Source organism: Megascapheus bottae, chromosome 10, assembly GCF_031878675.1.
Source record: "Megascapheus bottae isolate mThoBot1 chromosome 10, mThoBot2.hap1, whole genome shotgun sequence".
NCBI lineage: Eukaryota > Metazoa > Chordata > Mammalia > Rodentia > Geomyidae > Megascapheus > Megascapheus bottae.
In genome coordinates, this window is record NC_143518.1 from 18,914,340 (window position 1) to 18,937,386 (window position 23,047).

Genomic DNA, 23,047 nt, shown 5'->3' on the forward strand with positions numbered 1-23,047 from the left:
TGTTGTATTTTTTAATCATTCTCTCTATATAACTATTAAAATGATTAAATATCAGTTTGCTAGATCTTCATTTATCCAAGTAGCCTAAATACAAATGTGTTTAATTTGAACTTTGGAACAACTCTACAGAGAGCACCAATTATGTCTTACAAAGGAAATAGCTTGTATTTTTATCAAACAATGATGGTCAACCATAAGCCAGCCACTTAATATAATCAAACTCCAGACCATTTCCAAGGGATATTCTAGTTTATCCTAACAGTTGAGTCACAGAGAGGGCAAGTAATTAACCAGAGGCTGACAGTGATGTGATGGTAGTAGAACGAGGCCCATCACCTTGCACTGGCATCAGTGGCAGTGTGTATAAGCACATACATCACATAGGGATCATCATGGTTCACACACTTGGTTTAGTTTCATAGTCTCAGGCTTTTGTTTCCTTTTTATAGTTTAGGCACTTTGTGCACCTGTGCGTGTATCTAGATAAGTGCAAATACAAATATTTGATGACAATTTAGATTAAAAGGCCCCAGAGATTTTGCATTTCTAATATGCTCCTAGAATCCAGGACAGATGTTTCCAAGTCAGACCCATAGAACAAATTAGGAAGAATAAAAACAGTGGGTTGCAAGTAGAATTGCAAAGAACTTTAGGGGGTGGGGTGGGGTAGGGAATTAATGCTCCACATGCATTCCACATGAATGATAGATTGCCAAGTGACTACCCTGTCATCAAAATTAAGGTTCTCAAAGCTTAGATAAAACTCCTTAAAAAAAAAAAAAAAAACAGGGCTGGGAGTTTGGCCTAGTGGTTAAAGTGCTTTCCTAACATGCACAAAGGCCCGGGTTCGATTCCTTTGTACCACATACATAGAAAAAAGCCGGAAGTGGTACTGAGGCTCAAGTGGTAGAGCTCTAGCCTTGAGAAAGTCCAAGGACAATGCTCAGGCCCTGAGCCAAAGCCCAGGACTGGCAAAAAAAAAAAAAAAAAAAAAAAAAGAAAATAAAGGAAGTGGCGCTGTGGGGGAAAAAAAATTAAGGACCGGGAGCATGGCCTAGTGGTAGAGTGCTTGCCTAGCATGCACGAAGCACTGGGTTCCATTCCTTGCTACCACATACATAGAAAAAGTCGAAGTGGTGTTGTGGCTCAGGTGTAGAATCCTAGCCTTGAGAAAGCCCAAGGACAGTGCCCAGGCCCTGAGTTCAAGCCACAGGACTGGTAAAAAAAAATAATATTAATAAATTAAAATAAAATTAAAAAATCACATCATCTATTGGAGGTTCACTAGTGGATTTAGTAATCGATATGCTTTCCCTTTTGTCAGTGAATGAGGAATGGCTGGAAGGAGAATGTAAGGGGAAAGTTGGCATCTTCCCAAAAGCTTTTGTAGAAGAACATACCACTGTGGATTTGGAAAGTACTCCCAGAAAAGCCTAGCATGGTTCTGGCTACAAAGAAGAACAGGAGCTTCTATTGTTTGCAAGACTTACTATACCTCTGATGTAACCACATAAGACATTACAGTCTGAGAATGCTAATCTAACTTTTCTTTGTTAAAATTTAATTTATGGTCAAGATTTGTCAGTGCTGGAAGACGGAGATGAACTGTCTGGGGATGATAGTCTTCTGGGTGTCAATAATCTGTTTTACTCTCAATGTCACTGGGCTGCACCTCTTTGCATGGAAAAAAGCTCAAGAAAACACTTGCCTTACCAACATAATACTGAAATTACACCTCTTTATGCATTCTTAGAGATGGACATTTACTATGCTACACTGAATTTATGCTACTGACACTGTAAATGATGAAAAGCTATGTTCAAGAAGGTAGCTGGTTAGTAGTATTCCTCTCACTTAGTAATGCCAGAATTTTACTTTAGTTATCAAGAATTCCATAAATACTAGGCCACATGACCTCAACAGAATTGTCCCATCTTTTCTTTTTGAAGTGTATGTATGCCTACGCCATCATGTTTGTCAAGCATGCAGGTGCATGAGCCAGGAAGTGACTTATATACCAGAACAACAACTAAATGCAAGGACATTGAGGCAATGTGAACACCAAGTATCAGCACAGTGGAGGAAGACCCAGTAAGTCACTAATGGAAATCGTGGGCAAATGGAAAGACCAAGACCAGTAATAATTACTTCTGTTGGTAATAAGACTTAGTGAATTTTGAAGGCCCAAAAGATAAAATATCTCAGAATTGCCTCAGTAGCAGCTGTAATAGATATAAAAATGGTGGGTTATTAACTTCTTCACATAACTTATCAATTAACTTTGATTATTTCTACCTATTGCTTTTCATAATAATTCACTGGTATGGACTGCTATCAAAAGCAAACCTAACCCCAAAACAAACCCACATTCTGACTACCTTTGTTTTTCCTTTGGGTTTTGAGTTGGTGAAATTTTTAAAATTGGATTTCCTTCAATATTGTATCCTTCAGGATAGAAAAGAAATAATCTACACACGGATATGGTTGGAGAGAACATGGTTTAATTAAAGGCAAAGCTGATTTCAGCAGCTGCAGATCTTGCACAGATAGACAAAAAAGAAAACAAAAAAACCTAGGAGGAAAAAAATCAAACCCCAAACAAAAAACAGCAAACAAAAACAGTAACAGAAAAGAATCACAAAAGAAAGTTTACTACATAAAACCAGTTTCTGATGAAGATTCTCCTCCCCTTCATTATTCCACTGTGAGGATGATAAGGCGAGGAACACATCCCAAAAGTCAGAATATTCCAAACATCAAATTCTCATGCAAAATGGGGCTGTAGATGGGCACTGCGGCACTACTGGGAGGGAGATGGTAAACCTGGTTAGCTTGTCTAGGGTGCAAGAATCCGTGACAGTTCAAACACTGGAATGTTGCAGCTGCCTGAATGCAGAGCTCAAACACATAAAGTGGGTAAAGGTAATGGGGAAAGCAGCTTAGGAAGGAGGGAAGAGGAAAAGGGGGAGGACACATGGAAGGGATTAGAGAGAAGCACAAAGGGTTTCATATTGCCATTGGGTAGGGGACTTCACCCTTTCAGACCTTTCAAAAACAAAACAAAAAACCCCAAACACCATGTCAAACTAAAAGAGCAATAATGTAAGCTTCGGGGGCTTCAACCACTCTTTCTGAAGAGCAACGAGCATTATCTCACCCCTTTTCATTGCTGGGGTTGCCCAGACTCCAGTGACAACCGGGGCTCCTGGATGTGCTTTGCTCTGCAGCTGTTTTCCAGCTAAGTTCTACACACTCATACACACAACACCCCTTCCCTTTGGGAAAGCAGATGGGTGTGGACACACACACACACACACACACACACACACACACACACAGCACACATGTGCAGTGTGTACACACACATACACAATACGTGTGTGCGCACAAGCACACACACAAGAGACCTCCCAGATAATAATCCCTACCACTAGCACAGCAATTGGACATTTAGATTGTTTCCATAATTTCCCCTTAAAACATTACTTTTCCAGGAAATGACTAACAGAAATTCTGTCCTTCTGTGTCTACGCAAGAACATCTTCAGTCCTCTTTCCTCCTAATAAATATCAAATAAAGTTTATCTTCCTTCCTTTCGCTTTTCCCAAAATGGCCTTCGTTATGTTTTCTCCTGTGCATGACGTGCATGTGTCCATGTTGCCTCTTGACGTTCACTCGTGAGGTGGAGGCTGGGGGGCTATAGCTGGGCAGGGGCCTGGCTCCTCTGTGGTTTTGCAGACATCACTGCTGCTTCCTTCCTCTTCAGACTGTCTCTGGGCCCGATTGCTGGCCCCCATGCTGTTGCTTCTTGGTGAGATGTTGTACACGTTAGGAATAAAAACAATTGCTAGTGCACAGCATAGAGGTTAAAAAAAAAATGAACGGAGACAAGCACAGGAGGCTGGTAAGCAGGATGAGGCACAAAAATCAACCAACCAAACAAAAAAACCACACTGAAAGCTTCCACCTAGTAAAACGTGTCAGGCCACAAATGGACTAGCCTGCCTTTTGTGAGACTGCTTGCTAGGCTACTGCAAAAGGTACAGGAAATCAAAAAACGTTAATTTGAACTCTTATAGCAGTTACTTGCTAGTCCAGCCCAGCAGCAGCAGCACCCACACTACATCCTCGATCGGGGCTCAAGCACCTACAGAGTGAAGGACATTTCCTGCTGAGTTGCTAGGCCAGAGGAGGCCTAACCAGAACTTTCTGAGGGGCCTTGTTCTCTCCACTAGGGAACATACCCACTGGCTGAAGAGGTTGGTTCCCTGTCCTACCACCACCAAACTCTCAAAGGAGCAGCGAACAGGACTGACTGTCTTTGCTACACACTGACCAGAAGCACATCTGTATATGGAAGATTCAGTGTGATCTTACTACTGAGAGTAATAACAATAATAAAGGATGTTCAAGAATAATTTCAACTACATTCTCAGTCAGCAAAGCAATCATTAATGGATTCCTATTTTATTCCCCAAAGAGGAAAAAAGGACTGAGAAGTTCCCATTGGCTTCTCCCACCTGCCTTCCCTTCTCAGCTTTCACTTCCCATGTGGCTAGGGACATGCACAACGGAGGAGGTGAGAGGTGGTGATATCAGGTGACTGAGTGAGACAAACAGCAGTTCCTCTCTCCCTCCAGAAAACCCCGGGGGACGGAGAGATCCTGATGGTTTTTCTTTTTGTTGCACTGCGAACATTTCGTGCACACTCAGCGGGCTGGTGGAACACTTACACCCTCTTGACAGCAAGAAACAGACAAGAGGGCTGCCACCTGCAGAGGACTATGTGGGCCAGTCCTGCAAACCCAACATGCCATGGTTTATGGAGCCTTCATTCGCAGGGTTGCTACTTGGCCTCAGTGTGGTGGGTTCATGGTGCCTTGTCCCCGCTGCTGTTTCTGCTTCTGCTGCATTAACAACTGCTCCAGAGCTGAAGGTCCAGGATGCATCATGGAACTGGACCAGATAGACTGAAAAACAGTCCAAATGTTGTCAACAGATATCAAATGCGTTGGGTGTCTGAAAGTACTTGGTTTGTAATTCCAGCAAGTTATAAAGGCATACTGTCTGTCTGTCTCCATATGCTTCTAACATAATCCAGCTAAGAGAAAATTGTCATTATAAAACTCTCAAGACTAGTAGTTACTATTAGCATTATTTTCAACTAGAAAAAGGTGAAAATATTATTTAAATGAAGTCTTTTCTCTATGAGGCACCACAGGATATGTTTATTATAACATATATAACATAAAACATATGTTTATTATATGTTTGTTTTAGGCAAACAAAACCTTTCTAAAATCATATTAACTCTTCTCTTTCACTTGATCAGAAAAGGCTTAAACATGTCATAGTCTTGACCTTAGGATAAAACTTTCTTTTTTGGGGGACGGGGGAGAGGGCAGGTCGGTTGTAGGACTTGAACTCTGGGCCTGGGCATTGTCCCTGAGCTCTTCAAATCAAGGCTACCCCATACTCCTTGAGCCACAGCGTCATTTCCAGTTTTCTGATAATTAACTGGAGATAAGTGTCTCAGTGACTTTTTTAATGCCCAGGCTATCTTTGACCCCCAATCCTCAGATCTCAGTCTCCTGAGTAGCTAGGATTACAGATATGAGCCACCATGCACAACTAGGATAAAATATTTAAAATTTCTGTTTCTGATTCTTTGATCTTTCTTATCATTGAAGTTATCATATAAGGCAGACAGATGATAGGTAGACACTGCTGTGTATGTTCCACACACTGTCAAGTCTAAGGGTTATAGAAGTCAGCTTTGCTATTTGTATGTGTGAAAATGGAACCATTTCTGCTTCTAGAGTCCTATAGCTCTTCTTCCTGAAATCTACTCACCTTTAGGCTTTCCATGAGAACAGCAGAGGAATCCTCCATGGAGGGCCCATGGCCTGTCCAGGTCCCACTTGGAGTGCTGGCCTGATGCCAACTGCTCTCAGAGGATGATGTTGCTGAGAGATAATCAACGCCAAACCCACCCATGGCTAAGGGATGGAAGCAGAGAAGAATTTAACATGTCTTGTCATTGTCAAATTCCAAATCCCAGGTAGAAAGAGAAGTTACTCCATTCTTATTAGATAGGTAAGAAAATCGAGATCTCACCTGGCTTATCAGTTTTCCATCGATCTGCAGGCCTTCTATCCCTATTATCTGGAGTCCCAATGGGTCCAAAGTTAGAGAATGGAGCAGAATTATGGTTGTGTGTTGGAGGAGAGCTGGGTAAGCTACTTGGGTTAGAGGAATGAGGAGACTGGCTGGCTGGTGTTGAATGATCTATTAACAGGGACACAGGGTATTAAATAGAAAAGTTATTTCACAAACATCCCACAACTAATGTTTCTTACAGATTTCATCACTCACCTCCAAAGGCATGGAGGTAAAATAAAGGCCCCATAAAGGAATTTGCCAGAGGCACTAATTTGCTTTACATTCTTTGCCTTAAAAATATCAGAAAAATATAATTTTGTCCATCAAATGTATTACTCTGGCATATTTCAGGTAAATACTGGTTCTTCCCAATTGAAAGAGAACTTGTTTTTCCCCACAGAAAGAGAACTTCTTTTCTTTTCTTTCTTTTTTGGTGGGTCATGAGGCTTGAACTCAGCCTGGGCACTGTCTGAGCAATTCAGCTTAAGGCTACCACCCTACCCCTGGGCCTGGGAATTGTCTCTGAGCTCTTTAGCTCAAGGCTCCCTCTCTACCCACCCTTGAGCCAAGCCACCACCCTCCCTGTTTTTCTAGAGGTTAACTGGAGATAAAGAGTTTCAGGTCCTTTTGTGCCCGGGCTGGGGCTGGCTTTGAACCTTGATCTTTAGATCTCAGCCTCCGGAGTAGCTAGGATTACAGGTATGAGCCATTGTGCCTGGCTGATTAACCTTAGGAGCTTCTACAAAATTAAGACTATAAAAACTGAAATAAATGAACATCTACTAACAAGATTAAAAAAATGACTATACCTATAAGACACAACTCATTTTTCTCTCTTGTAACTGCTATTTATCTAGGATAACTCTGTGTGTGCGTGTGTGCGTGCGCGCATGCTCCTATTGCATTTGTATTGGTCCTGCGGCCTGAACTCAGTTGTCCCTGAGCTTTTTTGCTTAAGGTTAGAGCTCTACTATTTGGGGATAAAAGTCTCATGGACTTTCCTAATTGGGCTAAGATCTTCAGATATTAGACTACTGAAATTACAGGTATGAGCCATGGGCTACCACAAAAAGAACATGTAAGTAGCATTTAGTACATTTAACTCTTCTTTCAGAGGTTGACCAACAACAAAAACCCCAATGAGTATGTTTATAATAGAGAATCTTGACTACCACTGTAAAGCTGCATGTATAGGAAAGGTAAGTTTGTAATTTAAGACTAATTCATACCTGAGCTGGCAGGAAGTGATGGGGACCATGGAGTCCCTTCAAAAAGAGAGTACAATGATGTTTCCTGGGGGGGGGCGAGTGAGGGACTGAGTTCTGCTTTGGAGCTGGTTGTCAGATTTTTCCCATATACCTCATTGAACACACTGCTATTTGGGTATCTTTCCTGAAAGAAGACAGTTAGGCTGTAAACTCACTCCAAGAAAGAAGCTTTAAGGGAAAGGAAATGTCATGTTTATAGATACTTAATCCACCTGAAGCTTTTACTGGCAAGAAATATTGTTGAAAGCTTTTCTTTTTGGGTCTTAAATATGAATTTGTGTGACTAAACAACAAAACTCGTAAGAATTTTTAAAAGTTTAAAGACTCAAACTCATAACATCCAGCAGAGATGGGATAGAACCAGTAACTAGAAGATATTGTTTTATGGAAAAAAAGGTAAAAGTAAAAAAAAAGTACCTAAGGAGAATGGAAGAAAATTAGCATCCTACAACATAAAAGCACAAAGAAGATTTTTAATTATGTACCTACCTGATTAAGAGAGAATCCGGTGAGGGACAGGAAAGAAGATGAATGTGACATGAGCTCTGAGGGTTTCTCCAGTAAGGATTTCTTCATAGTCCCAGAGGAGGAAAAAAGAGAGGACGTTAAGATGATTTCTTACATTTTGCTTAATATTCACATTGAAATATTATGCAGCCAGAGCACCATTTAAGCATACTTGTATTCATTCCATGTAGGCTTGGAAAATGTGAATTAAATTTGCGAATACCATGACACCAACAAAGAGCCAGCTGCCACAGGTAAGTCAGAACTCTCTGTAAGTGAACCTAGTAAGTTTTGGGACCAGAGACCCTGAGAAGCAGGTACTGTGTATTTTTTGGCACAAACCCCAGGAATCTGGCTAATAGCTGTAAAAGAATTCAAAACAGATGCTTAACTATTCTAGCACTAACATTGATGACTTATAAAAAATTACTGCTTATCGATTTAGACAACTGGTTTCTATGTAGGTTTCCTAAGCAACTGCTTTGTGGTATATATTGAAGTATTAAAAATCAAATTTACATGTAGTAGTCCCAAGAAAGTCATGGGAGAAAAAAGAACACTAGATCTCTGAAGCCCACTGCCCTTGAATAGAGTTAATAAAAAACTACTAAGGATCTACTACATGCAAAACATATCATTTTTTCTTGGTGGGTCATGGGGCTTGAACTTGGCCTGGGCACTGTACCCGAGGTTCTTCAGTTCAAGGCTACCACCCTCCCCTGGGCCTGGGCATTGTCCCTGAGCTCTTTAGCTCAAGGCTACTGACCTACCCTTGAACCACAGCCCCACTTCCTGTTTTCTAGAGATTAACTGGAGAAGAGTCTCACAGTCTTTAGTGCCGGGCTGGCTCTGAACCTCGATCTGCGGAGTAGTTGGGATTACAGGTGTGAGCCACCATGCCTGGCTACACGAAAAAACATTTCTATAAATATTATCTTGTCAACATATTAAAATTACAAAAAGTGTTACCTTCAGCTTATTTTCAAAATGGAAAAGAAGGAAAGAAGAAAGGGAGAGAGGAAAAGAGGAAATGAAGGAAAGAAACAAAGAGAAGACCGAAAGCTCCCATTTGTTCTACAATCAGCTCCCATTTCCATCCTAAGTGGCAGAAACAACACAAAAAAGGCAACAAGTGGATAGAAAGGTGCCATCCTTATCACCTCAAAGCATCCTAGCAAAAAAGCAATGTGAAAGGTTTACATGCTAGACACTTTCATAATTCCTATGCTGCCAACCATAGTACTACCACCATTAAAATAAACTTACAGGTCGCGTTGCTAACTCGAAAGGAGATCTCTACTGTAACTTCTCCAGGGGAAGGCTTAAGAGAATTTACAAGCACCAAGGACAGTGACTACTGACCTGGAAGTTGTTTTAACTTTCCCCTGGTACTATAATTAGTATATTTTACTCTTATGAGTATTTTATTGCCCTGTGATTATAGAACAGAAATAGCAAGAAAGAAAAAGTCAGAATCTTTGGTTTCATTTCGACATAAGTGAAAGGGGACCAGATACAATACCACAGCCTGAAATCCCTAGAAGGTACATCAAATAGAAGCTTCACAGTTCAAGACTGGCTGCAGGCAAAAAAAAGAGGGCCAGGAGTTTAGCCTAGTGGTAGAGTGCTTGCCTAGCATGCATGAAGACCAGGGTTCCATTCCTCAGTACCACATACATTAAAAAAAAGCTAGAAATGGTGATGTGGCTCAAGTGTTAAAGCTCTAGCCTTGAGAAAACCCAACGACAGTGCCTAGGCCCTGAGTTCAAGGCCCAGGACTGGCAAATAATAATAATAATAAGCTAAAGAGTAAATAAATGGCTTAAAGTGTGGCTCCAGTGGCAAAGTGCTTGCTTCACAAGTGCATAACCCTAAGTTCAAATTCCCAAAACTGTCCCATGTGTGTCTGTGTGTGCATTCGGGCACATTCACATGCACATGTGTGCACACACGCACACACACACACTTCTGAGTTGCTTAGCTAGTATTATAGGTGTGAGCCACCAGCACCTGGGCTGGGTTCTAGACTTCAAAAAAAAAGGTATGACTAATAAAATTTTTTTGTGTGTGGGGGTAGTACTAGGACTAGGGCTTGAACTCAGAGCCTTATGCTCTTGCTCAGCTTGCTTGCTCACAGCTGGCACTCTATCACCAGAACTGTATCTCCAGTCTACTAATATCCTATATTGTATTATCCTAGTGATTTATCTCATAATTACTCCTTCATGGAAGTCCAATAATGTTTACAAATACAATATTCTTAATTTCTACTCTATTTATGAATCCCCTGGATTAAAATTAGAGCTGTTTTCAGGTTCAGTTAAGCAAACAAAAAAGGGCCACATACGCCCAATCCTATCAGTCAAAAAATACACCGCCTATTTCCTTTCATATTTTGAATACATATAAAATCTTACTATCCCTAAGCAAGATTAAGTAACACTTAAAATGTCTGGGGCTATAGAGAAGTGACAGCTGAAGTCAGTTTGACAGCCCTGCAGTACACTTTCTGGATGATATGTAAGTATGCCCAAGCTGTAACTCTGTGAATTGGAGCAACTAAAGTCAGCAATGGTTTGCCATACTCCAGAACCACTTTGAGGTTAATTTAAGGCTACTAGGATTAAAAAAATATGTATTTCCATAGAAAAGAAAGCCTCAGAAAGAAGACATCACCTACACTAAGTATACTGCACACTCTCAGAAAATAAGTTGGGTTAGAGCAAGCAGCAGTATTATGTCAAATACATACAAAGAGGCTTCGTCCAGGAAGAGAGGCGAGAGGCCCCAACAAAGCTGGGTAAAGATCAGGAGGGTTAGAAAAAATCAGCTCTTCCTCTTCCTCCAAGGCAGCCAGACTCTTTAACAGGTCCGGAGGAAGCAGAGGGGAGCCCTTGGGGTCCTAGTGACAGAAAGGATCAATAAAATTAGGGATGACAAAAGCATAAAGGGCTAGTAGAATGATTAGGCTGGCAGGCAACTATAGTCAAAGGTAGAGAAGTGATCAATAATGAAATAATATGATTATGCAGTGGAGAAGACTATGAAGTACAAATGCAAAGGAACATGAGGACAATGGCAAAGAAAGATCAAGACAAAAGAAAGAAGTAACATAGAAGACAAAATATTAATGTGTGGCTACGGAGCAAAACAATACAATGGAACAAGACAATTCTATATTTTGCACTAACAAAGAATTCTTTAAAGAAGCTACAAACATACACCTGTTTCTCATGAATAAAAAAGAGCAAGGAAAGAGAATTCCCCTGTCTAAGATAACTGCCCAATTGTATGCCTTTCAGAAAGCAATCTCCATATTTAGTAAGTCATTTTTAAGCTTAATGACTCAGCTCAACTGAAAAGAACAGTCACATACCAGGCTAGAAATTCCTGCACACTGCTGTCAAACAACCACATTTCTAAATTAGCTACTAAATTCTTCAACTCCTATGCTTTCATTCTAAAGAAGAGACGCAACAGCGGTCTTTATACAACTATTTCTCACAAACTATGGGAGATTTTTGTGTTGACTTCAAAATGCAAATAAATACACACTGTATCTATTAGAGAAAATCAAAGAGATATGCAACCTTAGGCCTGTCTCCGAAGAACCTGCTGACAGGAAAGAGCACACACCTCAAATGGCATTCTGGGCACTGGATCCTGCTCTGGACGGAAGACTCCTGGTGACCGTTTGCCCCTGCGGTCCATGTTTGCTTGCTGGGTCATTACAGCTCTGTTATCAGCCATACTGTAGGAAGGTTCCCAGTAGAATTCTGGGACCTTGACTTCTGAGGGATTATGGTTATATGGCTCCATGGGAAAAGGCTTCATTTTTTTTTCTAGAGGCTGTTGCTGCAATACAGGAGGTTGCAATGACGGCTCAAACAGTTTTATGGGGTCTTGGGTCTGAAGGTAATAGGGCTGTTTCACAGGCATGATTTTCCCCAGTGGGCCTTGAACCTGAGGGGGATTCCACAGCTGTTTGGAGGCATCTGCCTGTTGATACTAGAGAGAAATAGCTATCATCAAGATAAGGTAAAATACAATGTCATTTTGTAATATACATTCAACAATCACAGGCTAAATCTGAGGAATTTCACAACTAACAAAACTAGGCAATATCATTCTCTTTATCCTCTGTTTTTTGCAACACAGAACACTAAACTCATATTCTCTTTCAAAATCAATTATTGAAAAAGTTGAAATGTATGTGTATCCATGTACCTATGTGAGAGAAAATAAAAGAGTATGTCTCCCTCCCGCCTCCTGCTTTTTTAGATTGGTGTCACATCTAAGCACCTCAACAAAACTATAATCATTCAATAGTTTAGATTCAAATAAGACAACTATGCACACTAAATCTCTTAGAAAGATGGCCAGTAGTATCAACAAGAAACTGTAGTGAAGACTTAACTGACCTGCTGGAATCCAGAGTGGTGAGGCGGGCTTTTCCCTAAAGCCGCCACAGCTTTTGTAGGGGATTGTTGTTGCTGAGCTAGCGCTTGAACCTGCAACTGGCTTGTAGACTGTGCTGTTGGCTGAGTTGGTAAAGATGTAAGGGTTTGCTGGGAAGGTGGTTGTGACTGTTGAGGTCCCTGGTTCATTGGCCCTGGTCCAGAGGGCCGTTGCTGGCTGTAAGGAATGTGGGACTGTTTCCCAGCTTGCACCTGGTTTCCTGCTGGAGAGTGAGCTGTAGGCTGGAGAAAGGTTCCTGGGACAGAAACACCAGCTGGGAAGGTGTAACCTGAGCCCATAGAAAATGCCACAGGAGGGGGGATAACATATGTTGGGGGCGGGAACCCTTCAAAATAGAAGAACACAGCTTTAGTTCTAATGAAACTTGGCAAAAGAAAGGGGGAAATGTCATTTCTTTGGAGTAGGGGATCTAACACATTAATATAAAAGCAAAAGACCAACTGTGTTGTCAAACTTCAACATGGTTTTAAGTCTCCTATCCACAGAAGTAGAGCATTCTAAAAGTGGCCTGTCATGTCTAATACGAGAATTTCTTCATGATAATATGCATGCACTTATATGCAAACTACAGAGGCATTGCTCAAAAGTAATTTATAAGCACTAGGGAAAACCAAACTACTTTCTACTTTTTAACATTATAGTTTAATAAAGTCACCCCAGGGCCAGGCGTTTGGCCTAGTGGTAGAGTGCTTGCCTAGCATGCACGAAGACCCAGTATTACATACATAGAAAAGGCTGGAAGTGGTGCTGTGGCTCAAGTGGTAGAGCTCTAGCCTTGAGAAACCCCAAGGACAGTGCTCAGACCCTGAGCCCAAGCCCAGGACTGGCAAAAAAACCAAACCAAAACAAAAAGCATTGCTCAATTAGAGAAATTAAATCCCCACACAGATAGGACAGACAAAACACAAGACATATATATTTACCTGGCCGGCTAGGAAGAGGAGGAAAGGCTCCAGGGTGATGAATGGGGATGAACTGAGAGTTACTTGCTTGGCTTGGGGTTTGAGATACAGGGGTTTTCCTGGCTTCAGATACAGGAGTTTTTCTTAATTCTGTCTGAGATTTTACCTATGACCAATGGAGGCAAAGCTATAAAAACCTGGAACTCAACTGTGTCAAAAAAAAGCATCTATGCCTAACAAAGTTTTGAAATCCCATTCTATCAAAAGCTTTGTTGAAGATGATTCATATAGAAAATTCAATTAAGTTAGTCATCAATAAAAGATATAATGGCTTAGTTTTACTAATTATAGAAACTTATAGAAAGGACTTTAATTAAAAAACCTGCCTATGATCTGAAGCTACCTATCATGTGGCCCATGGCTCCTCATGCGGAACTATGAATTAATGAAGACCATAACCAGGAGGCGATCCTACAGTTCAATTTCCTCTAGGCAGCCTTTAATGTAAAATCAGGCCTCTACAATGTACTAAGTAGAAAGGAAAAAGAAGAATGAGGTAGATGTGGTATGTACTGCCTGAGAATGAGCAAAGAGGAAGAAAGGTAGCATTTATAGAAAGCTTGGGTAAGTATACAGTGTGATGATGTCTGTCTGTCTGTCTATCTATCTTTCTTTTTTTTTTTTCCTATGTACATGGTACCGAGGAATTGAACCCGGGTCTTCGTGCATGCTAGGCAAGCACTCTATCACTAGGTCAAACTCCTGGCCCCCGATGATGTATTTCTTATATCAAGCTTTACCTACAGGTAATTTAGACATGGATTATTTGGACAGAAATGGGAGATTTCATTATTTGAACCAATAGGAATAGAGAAAGGTTACACAAGAAATTCTAATCCTGTTAACCTTAAAACCGTGATCCTTTTCTTGCCATTTTCCAGCATCTCTCTCTTTCGCACCATGTCTTTCTCTAATTTCTAGCATACTTTTTTTGTTTTTTTTTTCATACTAAAAATCATAAAATGTAACACTAATTTTCTATTTCTCCCTTAAAAAATTCTAATGGGAAAATAAAAGTACTATTTCTAAGTGGCTTTCAAAAATGTAAAGTTCTTGGGCCAGGAGTTTGGCCTAGTGGTTAAAGTGCTTGCCTAGCATGCATGAAGACCCGGGTTCGATTCCTTGGTACCTGAGCCTTGAGAAAGTCCAAGGACAGTGCTCAGGCCTTGAGCTCAAGCCCAGGACTGGAAAAAAAAAAAATGTAAAGTTCTTCATCCAAGCATAAACTTGTCAATTTAAGTACTTAACCATAATAGTTCCGTTTATATGAAAGTACATAGGTAAAGTCACAAATAACTAGCAGTGTTTTTTCTAGTTCTCATTTTACCAATTCCCATGAGCAAAGATGTTAAAATGATAGGATGCTATTGCTAGGATAGGGATAAATGTCAAGTAAAAGAGTCTTATTTTTCTCCCAAGAATACATTTTACCTTACATATGGAATATAGGGAGTGGAGGAAACACAATGGAAACTGTGTAAGCCTTAATATATATCATCCTTGGTTCTACTGGATTTAAAAAAGATCACCAGGGGCTGGGAGTTTGGCCTAGTGGTAGAGTGCTTGCCTGGCATGCATGAAGACCTGGGTTTGATTCCTTGGTCCCACATACATAGAAAAAAAGCCAGAAGTGGTGCTGAGGCTCAAGTGCTACAGTGCTAGCATTGAGAAAGTCCAAGGACAGTGCTCAGGCCCTGAGCTCAAGCCTAGGACTGGCAAAAAAAAAAAAAAAAAAGATTACCAAATCTCTACTGTGACATTAGCAAATAGTACTTAAGCCTTCACTTAAAGAAAATAGAAATTTAAAATCAAGTTGAGACATTTTTCACTCACATTATAACTCAAAATAATGGATATACTATAAATCTTTACACACTTCACTAAGTATACATTCAAAGGATGCAGTTAATCTTTAGAACAGCTATTGCTCAAGGCTTAATTAAGGAATAAAGTAAGAAATCTTGCCTTGTGGATGAGCCTTCCTCTACCTGTTTTGTAGTTCAAATACAGCTTACCTGCACTGCCACACTCTGCTTTCCTGTTTCCTGTAACTTTTCTAAGGTGCATTTCTTGGTTTCAGTTTTCCTCTTGTTGTTGTCCTTCTTTCCATCATTCTTAGTTATAGTTATTCCTTTGCTATAGTCCCTTCTCACCTCTTTGGGAGGAAAACTTCTTCCTTGGTCTCTGTTCACTTCCCGTGGCTTAATGTTCTCTTTGAAGGTGACCACTGGTTTCTCTCCTGTGTCACAGCTGTTGGTTAGATTTCGGCCCGTAGACAGCACTGATTTCAGTCCTGGGCTCCCATCAGCAGTCAGTGACTCCATCACAGATGTTTCTTGTAGAATGAGGTTTTCTTTGGCTTCACTAGGATCTTCCAGTATTAACTCTGGAATTTCTGTGATAAACAACAATTTTCCTACCTCATTTTCACATTGAATGAGCCTAAGAAAAAACATAAAAGTAAATTGCAAAATGAAAAATACAAACCTAAAAATTAGTAAATCGATGTCTGTTGGTATTAAGTAACAAAGTAGATAGAGGTAACATTAAAAAAAAAAAAAAAGCTGGCGTCTTCTATAATCCAGCAATTCCACTCCTAAGAATTTACACATAAGACTGCAAACCAAGATACAGTAAAGACATCAGTACAATCATGCTTTTTGCAGTACTATTCACCATAGCCAAGGTATGAAATCACCCCAGCCCCTCTATGGACACATGGATCAAGAAGGTGGTGTATATATACATAATAAAATTTTACTCATCCTTAACCAAGAATGATACTGTGCCATTTGTAAAGAAATAGAAAGACTTAGAAAAACTTATACTAAGTGAAGTAAGGTCCAGTGAAACAAAGGATTCATGTTTTTCCTTATACATGGAAGTTAGACGTAGCTTATAAACTCCTAAGTAAATAGAATGGGTAGAATGCAAGTGTATACAAATGTATTAACTGACATATGGTAAATTCAAGGGAGATCTTTAATAGTGCAATTCCTGAGAAAGCCAAAATCAAAGTTCAGCAAAATAAAACACCAGGAAGAAGATACTGGGGTGGGTCAAGTGGAAAGGGGTAGACTAATGAAGAGAAGGGGAAAATGCAGGTAAGAATCTAATGCATATCCCCACAAAATTTACAGGAGTGGTGGGCAGGGAAGGAATAAATGACACTGAACAAGATATGTTGTACTCATAACTACCTTGTTAAATGGCAACTCTTTTTCTTCAACTAAAGATTAAAAAAATAAACAAATCTGAAATCTCAGGAACACACATCATCAGCATAAAATATTCCCCCCTTTGCTAACAGATACATTAACTAAGCATGCTTAAGAAACTAAGTTAAGTTCTTGATATGAGTTATCTATATATAATAATTACAATAATTATTACTTTGGATGCCAATACTAGGGGCCAGGGCACTGTCCCTATGATTTTTTGTTCAAGACTGTAACCCTATCACTTGAGCCAAAGCTCCACTTCCAATTTTAGGCAGAAATTGGACATTAAGAGTCTCAAGGACTTTCTTGTTAAGGTTGGTTTTGAACTGTGGCCCTCAGACCTCAGTCATTTGAGTACCTAGGATTACAGGGATAAGTTACTGGCCCTCAATTAAAACTAGTTTATAGGTGTGGAAACAAGCTCAGAGGTGATAAGAAGCTCATTTAAAGATGCAAGTATTTAAATGTCTACATTACTATGACAGAAACCTTTCATACAAAAAAGGCATGATTGCTTTTCTTCAAAGTCAGGAAAAGAGGTAATATACTGCGAAGATCCCAATAATACATACCTAGGAGGTGGCTGAGCTAGAAACAAAATTCAAATCTGACTCAAAAATCTGTGTTCTAGCCGGGTGTGGTGGCTGACATCTGTAATCCTAGCTACTCAGGAGGCTGAGATCTGAGGATCAAGGTTCAAAGCCAGCATACGCACAAAAGGACCTGAGACTCTTATCTCCAACCAACCTCTAGAAAACAGGAAGGGGGGCTTGGTGGGAAGGGGGGCTTGATTCAAGGGTAAGGTGATAGCCTTGAGCTAAAGAGCTCAGGGATAGCACCCAGGCTGAGTTACCCCTATGACCCACAAAAAAAAAAAAAAAAAAAAAAAAAAAAAGAGGAAGAGGAAGAAGGAAAATCTGTGTTCTTTCCATTATACCAATTACATCTATTTTGCCAGTAGTATCAGCTTGTTCTATTCTGACTGAAAATGACCATATCTTTACCCATATAAATTATGACAAGAATGTAGATGTTTATAAATTAAGACTAGAAGATCATGAAAATTAAGGGAGATGAGACCAATTCCTCTAGAATAGGAGCAGTAAAATGAGGGTGACATTTTAAAAAGTTTGCTTACAATTACTAGAGTTAGAATGAGGCATTATTATGTACAAATATATAATTATACACTAAATATTATAAGCAAGTATATTAATCACATGTAAATTTTGACTTTGTTTATAACAGCATTTATGTGTGCATATACTGACACAGTGATAAAACAAAACAAAACAAAACAAAAAACAGCCAGAAGTCTGATGGACATACCGTGGCTGATTATCAGCAATCCACTTTCCTATAGCGATTAAACGCTGCTGCCGTATCCGTCGCTGTTGACCCTCTTTGTCTCCTGTGATACCCTGGTGGCCTTTGGAAAAATCTAAGTTCCTAGAATTGACATGATAAGTGATAAAGTATTAAACTCTAAAGGCATTTTCTAAGCAACCAATAAACCACAATGGTTTCTGGTTGTTTTCTGTACAGTTAAAACTTCAATATAATCACAACTACATCTGTTTAAATTTTTATTTGCTAGTATTTAAACACAATGGAACAAAGTAGAGAATACATGCTCATTATATGAATGTAATATTTTTACTTTCATTTAATTTTCTACTTAAACTACACAACACCTTATATTAGAGAAAATTCTTTTTTCATTTTAAGAATAATGCTGTTCTCCACACTCCTTCAGTGCTAGGGACCAAACCCAGGACTATGTATATACTAGACTTTGCCATTATTGTGACGTCTCAAATACAAAAATAAAATTTTATGTAAGGAGTATTTTGTTTAAAATTGTAATGGCAATGCTAAGGATCTTTCAGGCACTCCTTTTAATAAACAGCATTAATCTAACCACTTTAAGCTAGCCCTACATTGTATGAATGAATATAAATATCATAGTGAATATAGATGCAAAGTTAACCTAAAAAAAATAAGGATTTTTTCAGATCTCGCCACCATTAAACTTGAAATTTTAAAAAAGAATAATTTAAGAACCGCTAGACAAATCCAAGAAACAAGACAGAACTCTTCATGAGAACAATTACCTACAAAGAAAAACCTATCAGAATAATTACAGATTTCTCTGTAGAGACTATGAAATAAAGCAAGAAGAGCCTGGAATGCTGTATGCCATACAGTAAAGACAAGTAATAACCAACCGAGAATAATATACCTAGCTAAGCACTTGTTCATAGCTGAGGGACAAATAAAAACCTTCCACAGCAAGGAAAACTTGAAATATTATCTCCACCAAACCAGCATTACAGAAAATTCTTAAGGATGTTCTACACATTGAAAACCAACATGAACATGATTTTGACAGAGAAATGGTCTCTAATCAGAAAACTGGGTAGTTATAGCAGAATTGAGGAGGCACAGCCCCTTTACAAAATGGGTAATATGGCACGAACTAACAAAACCCTCTCAATCCTAACTCAGTATTAATGGACTTAAGTGACACAGTTAATTAAATGACACAGACTAACTAACTGGATCAAAAAGCAAGATCCAGAATCTTTCTGCTGTCTTCAAGAAGAGACCCATCCTACTCACAACAAACATTCTGAAAGTGAAAGGCTGAAATAAAATCAGTCAAGCAAACAGCTTCCAAATCAGGTTGGAGTTGTGAGCCCAGCATCAAGATAAAACAAGACATCAAAGTAAAACTAGTGAGAAGAGACAAAGATGATCATCACGTACTAATAAAGGAATTTCTCCTACAGGAAAATATACCAATCCTAAACAGGTAAACACCAAACTCTGGAATACCCAACTTGGTTGAATAAACACTACTTACACTAAAATCACACATAGATCCAACTCAATGTTCAATCACCAGTGGGTCAATGAAGAGATCAAATTGGAAATGCAAATGTTCATGGTATTCAACAAAATACCAGCTCATCCGGAACATTGCAAAGGCAGTAGAACAGGAAAATTTATAGCTCTGAGTGCCTATATCAACAAATTGGAGAGAGATCTCAAACCAATAATTTAGCAATGTTTTTTTTTTTTTTTGCCAGTCGTGAGGCTTGATCTCAGGGCCAGAGCTCTGTCCTTGGACTTTTCTCAAGGCTAGAGCTCTACCACTTGAGCCACAGCACCACTTTCAGCCTTTTTCTATGTATGTGGTACCTAGGAATCAAACCTTGGTCTTGGTGCATGCTATGCAAGCACTCTACCAGTAGGCCAAACTCCCAGCTCCTTGAAAAAGAGCAATAAACCAAATCCTATCCCAGTAGACAAATAATTAAAATGAAATCAGAGAAGAGTCTAAAAAAAACCCCATAGAATTGTCTGGAGCTGGTGGCTCACACCTATAATCCTAGCTACTCAGGAGGCTGAAATCTGAGGACTGAGGTTCAAAGCCAGTCTGGGCATACAAAAGTCCGTGAGACTTATTTCCAATTAACCACCAGAAAACCGAAGTGGCGTGTGGAGAGTGGTAGCTTTGGGCTGAAGAGCTCAGAAACTGCCCAGACCCAGAGTTCAAGCCCCACAGCCAACAATAACAACAACAACAACAACAACAACAACAACAACAACAAAAACCCCACAGAATCATCAAAACTAAGAGTTGGTTTTTCAAAAAGAAATCAACAAAATTGTCAGACCCTTAACAAACCTTACCAAAAAAGTAGCAAACACACCCAAATAAACAAAATCAAACATGAGAATGGAAACATCACGACAGAATCAAGCAAGATTCTGATTATGCAAACCTTTGCATTAACAAATTTGAGAATTTGTAAGAAATCGAAGAATTTCTAGCAAAAGCTGATTTACCCAAACTAAGCCAGGAAGATTTAAACCAACTAAATGGACCCATCTCAAGTACTGAAAAGGAAACAGCAGTAAGAGACCTACTACCTGAGGAAAGCCCAGGTCCAGAGAGATTCACAGCCAAATTCCATAAGGTCTTCAAAGGAGAACTATAATACTCCTCAAACTCTTCAATGAAATTGGAAGTGAAAGTTCACTATTAAATTCATTCTAACCAGCCTAACCCTCATCCCCAAACCAGACTTATTGAAGAAAGAGAATTACAGACCTTTGATGAACATGAATGTAAAAATTCTTTATAAAATTCTGACCAATCGACCATAACAACTCACACATATAAAAAATAAACATGATCAAACAGGATTCACTTCAGGGATGCAAAGCTGGTTCAACACACACAAGTCAATTAATGCGATTCATCATATCAACAGAAGGAAGGATCTATATGATCATCTCAATAGATGCAGAAAAGGCATTTGACAATATCTTACACCCCCTTTATGATAAAAGCTCTGGAGAAGCTAGGAATCCATGGAATACTCCTTTAATAGGCTGTATATGACAAGTCCACAGCTAAGTATTATACTTTATGGTGAAAAGTTAAAGCCATTCCCTCTAAAATCGGCAACAAAACAAGGATGTCTACTCTCTCCCCTCCTCTTCAATACAGCTAGAACAGTAAGGCAAGAGGCAACCATAAAGGGGATCAAAATAAGGAGAAAACAAAACTCTCCTTGTTTGCAGATATGATCTGTAAGAGAATCCATTAGACTCAACGCCCAAGTTACGTAAGCTGGTTTGAAACTTTGGCAAACAGAAGGGTACAAAATTAGTCCACAAAAATCAGTAGCCTTTCTATATGACAATGAGAAGAGCAAAGCTGATATCTGGAAAGCAATTTCTTTATTATAATAGCAACAGAAACAAAACCAGAACAACAATAACAAAAAAATTGCTACAATGAAAACTTCAAAAATCTGAAAAAAAAATTAAGAAGATCTAAGGATGTGGAAAACCTCCCATGTTCCTGGACGGGTAGGGTTAACATTGTGAAAATAGCAATATGCTATACACAAATTAAATGCAATGCCCATTAATATCCTAACTTCATTCTTTAATCCAAAAATTCATATGGAATAACAGAAGATCCCAAATACAAAAAACAATCCTTAGCAGGGATAATAGTGCTGGAGGAATATTAATACCAAACTTTTAAGCTCTACTAGAAAGCCCCAGTAATAAAAACAGCTTAGTACTGGCACAAGGCCTGAAGACCAATGGAATTGAACTGAGACCCAGAAAGGAACCCAAAGACCTATGGCCACCTAATTTTTGATAAGGGAGCCAAAAAAATCAGGTTGGAAGAGACACAGCCTCTTCAACAAATGGTGATTGCTGAACTGGCTAAATGTACTGAAAACTGAAATTAAAATCCTTATATATTACTCTGCAACAAAATCAACTTCAAATACATAAAAAACTTTGAGATAAAAGCAGATACCCTGAAAACATTACAGGAAAGAATAGGGCAAACACTAGGGCCTGGGCATAGGTCAAAACTTTCTTAATAAAGACCCAGAATCACAACAAATGTAATGTGGCCAAAGGGGAACGCTACTACACTGTTAGTAGGAGTGCAAACTTAGTTCAGCCACAATGGAAAGCAGTATGGAAGTTCCTCAAAAGAGCTCCCCGCTTCCCGATGAACTAACAATGCTACACATGGGCATTTACCACAAACAAGGCTATAACTAAAGCACAACTATGCTCAATGTGGCATTATTTATAATAGCTAAGATATGGAACCAACCCAGATGCCCCTTAGTAGTTGAATGGGATCAAGAAGATGTGGTATTTATATATACAATGGAGTTCTCTAGGCTTCCATCAGAAAGAATGACACTGCTCATTCATAAGGAAATGGAAAGGCCTGGAAAAAACTGTATTAAGTGAAGTAAGCTAGACCCAAAGAAAAGTAGGTTCCATGGTTTCCCTCACTTGTAAAAACCAGAATACGTCTATATTTTTAATGGGGGATCTCAATAACTCAATTGCTAATTACACAGGACCATATATAATGAAGCCTATCAACGTGAACTCCAAGAACTGGAAACAAGAGGTTCCTATTATGTCCTGTATGTAGTCATTCCCCCCCCACCCCCCATTTCTCTTAGTTTTCTGTACCTTGCATCTTGTATATAAGTTTATTCGATCCATGTATGGGAAAAGGGAATCACAGAAACAGCAGGACAAAATATGAACTAATGCAAAATTCTCACTTGCCACTATGAGCTCTGTAACTCTGTAACTTGGGGGGAGGGGTGTCAGGAGGGGTAAGCAGGGGAAAATGAGGGATGGGGTTCAAGAGTGTTGTACTTGGGGCCAGGAGTGTGGTCTAGTGGTGTCTATCATGCATGAAGCCCTGGGTTGGATTTCTTGGTACTGTATACAGAGAAAAAGTCAAAGTGGAGCTGTATGTGGGTAGCTAGCCTTGAGCAAAAGAAGCTCAAGGACAGTGCTAAGGACATGAGTTCAAGTCAAAAAAGAAAAAGAAAAAGAAATGCACTCATTACCTTACTTATGTAATCCCCTGGCT

General features: G+C 39.4%; 2 protein-coding genes across 14 annotated transcripts in view; one reads left to right on the top strand and one right to left on the bottom strand.

Moving 5' to 3' along the window:
* Ncf2 (neutrophil cytosolic factor 2) overlaps window positions 1-2,635 on the top strand; it is a 30,885-nt gene extending 28,250 nt beyond the window's left edge. Inside the window, exon 15 of the mRNA XM_090340281.1 lies at window positions 1,325-2,635. Within this exon, the coding sequence (XP_090196407.1) occupies window positions 1,325-1,437 (113 nt within the window). The 3' untranslated portion in view covers window positions 1,438-2,635. The remainder of the gene's footprint in view (window positions 1-1,324) is intronic.
* The window catches only part of Smg7 (SMG7 nonsense mediated mRNA decay factor), a 70,426-nt gene continuing 49,858 nt past the window's right edge, over window positions 2,480-23,047 (bottom strand). For 5 of the 13 annotated variants that reach the window (XM_090340270.1, XM_090340267.1, XM_090340268.1 and 2 more), the window contains 11 exons: window positions 17,929-18,048; window positions 15,394-15,820; window positions 13,340-13,484; window positions 12,359-12,741; window positions 11,574-11,945; window positions 10,690-10,839; window positions 7,920-8,000; window positions 7,392-7,554; window positions 6,118-6,288; window positions 5,854-5,999; window positions 2,480-4,970 (listed from right to left, as the gene is read on the bottom strand). In XM_090340270.1, coding sequence (XP_090196396.1) covers window positions 4,857-4,970; window positions 5,854-5,999; window positions 6,118-6,288; window positions 7,392-7,554; window positions 7,920-8,000; window positions 10,690-10,839; window positions 11,574-11,945; window positions 12,359-12,741; window positions 13,340-13,484; window positions 15,394-15,820; window positions 17,929-18,048 — 2,272 coding nt within the window. In that variant the 3' untranslated portion in view covers window positions 2,480-4,856. The remainder of the gene's footprint in view (window positions 4,971-5,853; window positions 6,000-6,117; window positions 6,289-7,391; window positions 7,555-7,919; window positions 8,001-10,689; window positions 10,840-11,573; window positions 11,946-12,358; window positions 12,742-13,339; window positions 13,485-15,393; window positions 15,821-17,928; window positions 18,049-23,047) is intronic. The other 8 variants (XM_090340275.1, XM_090340278.1, XM_090340277.1 and 5 more) reach the window with 5 other exon arrangements.